The 6312-nt window shown below is 30.1% G+C and overlaps 1 protein-coding gene and 1 long non-coding RNA gene across 2 annotated transcripts; both read right to left on the bottom strand.

The window, feature by feature from the left end:
* Positions 1–2552: 2552 nt before the first annotated feature.
* Positions 2553–3815, bottom strand: LOC124895430 (linoleate 13S-lipoxygenase 3-1, chloroplastic-like). The gene is made up of 2 exons (XM_047405855.1): positions 3451–3815; positions 2553–3344 (listed from the first exon to the last, which is right to left on the bottom strand). The coding sequence occupies exons 1-2, from the start codon at positions 3752–3754 to the stop codon at positions 3289–3291; spliced, it is 360 nt and encodes a 119-aa protein (XP_047261811.1). The 5' UTR covers positions 3755–3815; the 3' UTR covers positions 2553–3288.
* Positions 3816–4464: 649 nt separating this feature from the next.
* On the bottom strand, positions 4465–5777 carry LOC107849889. The gene is made up of 4 exons (XR_001668315.2): positions 5598–5777; positions 4966–5105; positions 4657–4802; positions 4465–4544 (listed from the first exon to the last, which is right to left on the bottom strand). It is a non-coding gene; the product is annotated as an uncharacterized LOC107849889 (long non-coding RNA).
* Positions 5778–6312: the final 535 nt, after the last annotated feature.

Below are 6312 nucleotides of genomic sequence, written 5' to 3' on the forward strand. Positions count from 1 at the left end.
TTCTTTCCTATTTTACCATATATGTTAGGCTACAAACTATTTTGATATTATTCTTTGAAGCATGATTATTTTTTTCAAGTGACTGAAAACTTGTTTTGTTTTTTAATCAAAAGTCGTTCGAAGTGAGTCAAAATGTATTTTCTAAAGTTGTATGCTAGATCTTTTATTTCATGTTTTGTTATTAAAAATTATTGGATGTATCTTAAGATTAATTTTTTTTGAGGCTATAAGCTACTTTTGAACACCTACCATTTTGATACCCTTATTTTGATCGTTTTGAAAGGATCCCCACCTTTTTTTTTCTATTCTATTTTTCGTAAATGTTGGGATACAAACAATTATGAAACTATTCTTTAACGCTTGATTATTTTTGCCAAGTGAGTGAAAACCTGTTGTAATTTTTTTTAATCAAAAGTCATTGGAATTGAGTCAAAATGTGTTTTCCAGTGTTTTTAATCTAAGCTTTCAGTGTGTTATTCATGCTTGGATTATCATGTTGTGTACATAAATAAATAACAAATGTCATAAGTCAAAGAATAAGGAACTTGGGGAATTCATTTCGTATCCAAATTCTATTCCTAACAGTAATGTTGTGTTTCTTTTTAGACGTGTCAGTTCGTTTTCTCTTAAAAAATTTGAACTTGGCACCATCTTAGTTCTTGATATAATGAACTTATGGTCATGTGGTATTTGATCTTGATATATTTCGGATACATCTATCAATCTTAAACCTCAAAAAAGGAAACTTGGTTGTCTTTGAAGTCAATAGCCATGACCTTGAAACACCATGTAGATTATTTGTATTGTAATTTAGTGGTTTGCCTTTATTGGAAGCAAATGACATTTTGAAGCCCATGATAAATTCTCTTTATTGTTTTGTGTCAAGACTTATCCTTGTTTGATTAACCTATTATAAATTTCTTGATAAATATTAACTTTTTTCTCTTATTTTGTATATTAATTCTCGAGTACAATGGACTCTCATCTCCTCTGTTTTATTCCCGTTGGGTTGAAACCAACTAATTCTCAAGCCAAAAATCATTGTCGGAGTAAATAAGAAACTATGATACAGGGAAAATGCCTAAATGGGCCAAAGTTCATTAAATTAGAGGTGACATGAGCAACAATAACTTTTAAAAAGGGTGAAGGATTTCATTTGGAAAAATACCCATAGTTAGATGCAATCGGCAGATTGAATTGAACTTGAGACTCAAAGTTTCAAAATTTATTTTGGGACTCGAAAGCTGAAGGTAGCTTTAGGAAAGGTGTTATGGATATCAAAGGTCCAAAAGAATTAGGTTAGGACAAGAAAACTTAAGTGAATTTTGGCCAATGGACTAAGTTTTTTTCTTTACTTAGTTCTCTTTATTTGTCTATTTGTTGACTATTAGTTCTCTTTATTTGTCTACTAGAAAACCGGTCCGTTCTTCGCGCGTTTATTAAAATTTAGTTTTAATTTATGAATTAAATACAAATGAGTTTACTTTTTAAAAAATAAAATAAAATTTTGACACTCATGTTCTCTTCATAAATATATAGTTTTAAAGCATTCAAATGTTTTGAACATTAAAAGGACTAATGAGGGTCAACAATAAATTAGTAATGCAACAATTTAATGAGTAATATAGAATTAAAGACACTAAGAGTTACAAACGTGGAAGATGAAGAAACAAATTTTGTATTTATTGTTAAGGTTTTCTAGCACAAACATATACCATTCAATTCGGGGCTAAAAAATGTAGCAATCGAGATCCTCTCTTTATCTTTGTTAACAGTTGCTCGATGTTCAGTGCTTTTATAAATTTCATTTATCACAATCTGCAGACAATGACAACATTGACATAGAAAAATGATCATACATTTTATAGTTTATTTTGTAATATCAGCGAATGGGGTAGTGTTTTGATGAAATACTTTTGAATAATAATGTCTATGTACGTTTTCGTTGGAACATGTAATATGAAGTTAAACGTTGTGATAGTTGTAAAGAAATGATTCCGGTCATAAGTGATTGCAAAGTCATTTCCTCATAATGAAAAATTTTCTGATAATCGAACACAGGGAAAAATTATAATTGTGTTAAAAATTATCTTTTCTTAAACCAAATATATATACTTATATATCTTACCTCTAAAATATCTCCAATGTTGACAACAAAGGAATCAGGAAGATAGGAAATAGGAATTCAAACTCCATCTTTCTTAATTTGAAGACGTTCAATTTCATTAACTTGAAGGAGTATAGTTAGACCAATAGCATCAGTGTGAGGACATAAGCCCATTACAAGCACTGGTTGAGGACAAGGTGGGTAATAATTTATTTTCATAATTTCTGTTCCATCTTCTTCAAATAGTAGATTCATATCTTCTGCTTTCATCCCTAATGCCTTAGAAATTTTGTACATAATTTTTATAGGAAGTTCCCTGAGTGCTGTTGAGTATTGTTCCAGTGCATTCCTTGTCTGTCTAAGAATTTAAATATTGTATGCATAGTATAGATAAAAGGTCCACACAATCAGGTTTCGTAGAAATCCACTAAATATAATTATTTGTAAACTCAGTTATTACTATGTATATACTACTATGAGGTCATCGTAGAAACTTATATTTATAAATATACCTGAGTAAGGCAGGGTATTTTAAATAAGTTAGGTTTTCTCAAATTAGTAGGGAGAGTGATCATGTAAAGTATGTCAGCCCAATCTAACTTTTGTTCTTCAGAAACCATAAAGGTTTGCCCATATCCTTCATTATCCCCTTCTTGCTTCTGAAACTTTTTCTTCTCTTCCATTGGTAAATAAAAAATGCTCTTCACTTTTACTTTCTCCATCAATAATAAATTCACTCCATGATTCACCAATTGTACATGTATGTAAATTATTTAAAAAATTGATCATATATAGTTATGAAACACTGCAAGCAATATTTAATTAACAATCATGGAACATAAAATATACCATATAATCAACTTTATTTATAAAAGAAATGGAGATGATAATAGATGGGACACAAAAACATTACCTAAAGATTGTTAAATTTTATTTCTTCCTACCATAATCAAAAAAGAAAATGATCATACCTATACAATCAAATTTAAAAGACATAAAAATGAAGCTAAGTTAATTAACAGGTAGTGTACTATTATATTTACTCACTCTGTTGGGTGCAGATGGTTGTTGATGGAAACCATATTTACAATAATATTTATAAAACATAAAATCTAAAATTAAGAGTGGTTAATCTATAAACCTGGAAAAATTCCCATTCTTTGCAAGCAAGATGAAGCCTCTCAAGCAGCATCATCATGACCATCTCTAATTTCCACTAGTTTTTTCATATCAATAACTGGAACATGAGGAAATACTAATATGGAAGAATTATAATCAACTTTTTCAATATCATCATGAATATATTGTGGTGGCAAAGTTCATCGATCAAAAGAGTGACTTACTTGAGTCGATTTCAGTGCTGATGAGTTCCAAAGCGACATTTCTTCTGATTTTGTTAGTGAAAGCAACTAAATGTATCACAATTTTCTTCTTCGTATCTTCATTGTTCTTGTTCCTTATTGTAACTACAGATTGAACTTTGAATTTCACTGTCTTTTTAGGCACCACTTTGATGAAATTTTCACTTATAGCTTCCATGGTACTCTTCCTTCTCCTTAAATTTCTCCTACACAATCCTGTCTGAATTGAAACAAGAAAGGACCCACAACTCTTTGTAAGCCTTCCTAACAATATGCATGCACACATTTATGCAAATTCTAAGAGAAGTTACTTCCCTCCTCAAGCTCTCATATGCACGCCGAGCAAGTTCACCTACAACGACCAGATAAAAACAATCAAATAAGTATCATAATTTGTAAAGTGCATCCTTAAATAGGAGCGACACATGCAGTAAATTGATTACTCAACTCTTTAGTGTTTGTTAGAATGGACCATAAAATACTTCATCTATGGTAGATAAAAAAATTCTAATGTTAGAATGAAGCAAAAGATGACACTCCTTAAACACAAATGATCCTAAACTATTTATTGTCGATTTGGCAACTTGGGCTATAATTTTGCAGGTAGAAGAGCAAATGTCATAATTTGGGGCATTGCCATCATTATACACTAGACTTCATATCTTAGAAAATGTTTAATCTTAAAACATCTTTAAACCTATCTTTCCAGTCATGACAAAAATTGACAACAGTAGAAATGACCAGTGAGAAGATAACTCAGCCCAGTAGGATTTTTCCAAAGATCCTACTCGAAACCTTTAGAAATAATTTCAAAGGTGTTTTTTTAGCAAATCTAGCATAAGCAGCGGCTTGGCTGTGCATATCGGTCAAATCTTTCCTTGAACTATAATCCTGATAATTATTAATCATATAAATATTTTCAACTAAAAAGAAAGAAAAAGATAATAAAAATAATAGTTAGGGAAACCACAAAACCTCAGTTGTGACAGTTGCTACTGTACTCTCCTTCTTGGATATCTTAGGTCCTTTTTCAGCAATGATGCTCTCTTTATAAGATTTTTGAGGTCTATTTTCAGCTGAATCATAAATAAGAAGAGTTTTTTTAGAGTCTCAAAGAAGAAGACTGAGTGAGAAACTAATTTAAATAAAAGCCTAAAATCAACCAAGTAAAAAACAAAGAAACACTACCATTATTTATCATTGTTGGTTGATGCTGTCTACAAGCCTTATTGTCAATGGACCAGGATTCATAAAAGAGGTTGTCTGAATTTCATGTCGTATGGCTTCTAATTGAGCCATGGTATCTTGCAGTTCCTTATGAACCTATTAAACAACTGGAGATGAAGGATAAAATAATAAGTGGTAACAATTCATTTCAAGCTATTACGATACAAAGCATAATTTAGCCAATAAGCTTAAGAGCAAGCAACAAAGTCTATATCAGTCCTAGTCATAATCAAAAATCTCAGCTCCAAAAGACAAAGTGGAAACTTCTACCTAGAAATGAAAAGAAACCTGGCGATCTTGAGACTGCTGCATGACACTTTCAAACTGACCACGGGTTAATTGAACATAACCAATTGCACTCTCAACAAATCTTCCTGTTGTGCTTGATATGATTGGCAGATCTTTAGGTCCTAAAATAATTTTTTTTTAAATGTCTAACCATAAAAAGGCAATAAACCGATAATAGTTCTAACCATAAAACGGCAATACACAGATTGCAGTTATAACAAACAAAGTGATTAATTCTATAATACAATTATAACAACGACACTTATATACCCGAGTTCAACTAATTTGGAATTGAAGCATAATTGATAGCTTGTGCACTCGTGCAATCAAAACTTAATTATTCAATGGATAATTTTCCATGAAGAAGCAAATTACCTTCAGAACCTATTTTATCAGATCAATCAAATAGAACCAATTTTGCAAATTATCATCAACACCTAATTTATCAGATTAATTAAATAGAATCCATTTTATCAGAGCAATCAAAATCAATTAAAAAAAATTATCATCAGAACCCATTTTATCAGACCAATCAAACAGAACCCATTTAATCAGATCAATCAAAATCAATTAAAAAATTCCTTTAGGTTTGAAGTTCTTGAAAAAATAGCTACCTGATTGTGGCATTTGTACCTTGCAGAAGGACGACCAGAAACCCCAGGATAGTTGTTTTTAATGAATGGATAAAGAAATAATGTACATAGCAGAACAGAGATTAATTTAACAAAATGTCAACGTCAAAATGGTGTAATCAAGAAAAAAAGAGAGGAGAAAAAAAGGAGGAAGACCAATGGTTCAGCTAGATTAATTGTGCTTGGTAATAACAAAAGGATAATTAATGGATTTATTAATTTGTAAAATAGATGCTAATGAATTAAAATTAAAAAAAATAACTCAAAAAAATAGAAAAAAAGATAAATAGATTTGCTAATCATTGGGGCATGCCACATCAGCCGCCTCTAATCTTTCTTTTATATATATATATATATAGATTTGTTGACTAACATTAAATCTTTTAAATTAATATAAATGATCTTCTTTTTGGAGCTGTCATATTATCTAAAATGATTTCTCTTTAATTGGCTTTTCTTATTTAATTAATTAATTCGCATTACTTAGCCTATTAATTAAGCTTCAAATTAGTAATTTTTCTTTTAGTAATATTCACTTTGACACTTGTCAAATTAGTCTAAAAATAGAATTTTCTCTATTCTTGTGTTTCTTTAGAAAAAACATCACGTTCTTATCTTATTTTTTGAAAGTTGATAAATTACTCTTTTTTCTTAAGTTAGTCATAAAAACATAATTATAAACAGATCGAATAACCGC

This window comes from Capsicum annuum, unplaced genomic scaffold, assembly GCF_002878395.1.
Source record: "Capsicum annuum cultivar UCD-10X-F1 unplaced genomic scaffold, UCD10Xv1.1 ctg82056, whole genome shotgun sequence".
In the NCBI taxonomy this organism is placed as follows: Eukaryota; Viridiplantae; Streptophyta; class Magnoliopsida; order Solanales; family Solanaceae; genus Capsicum; species Capsicum annuum.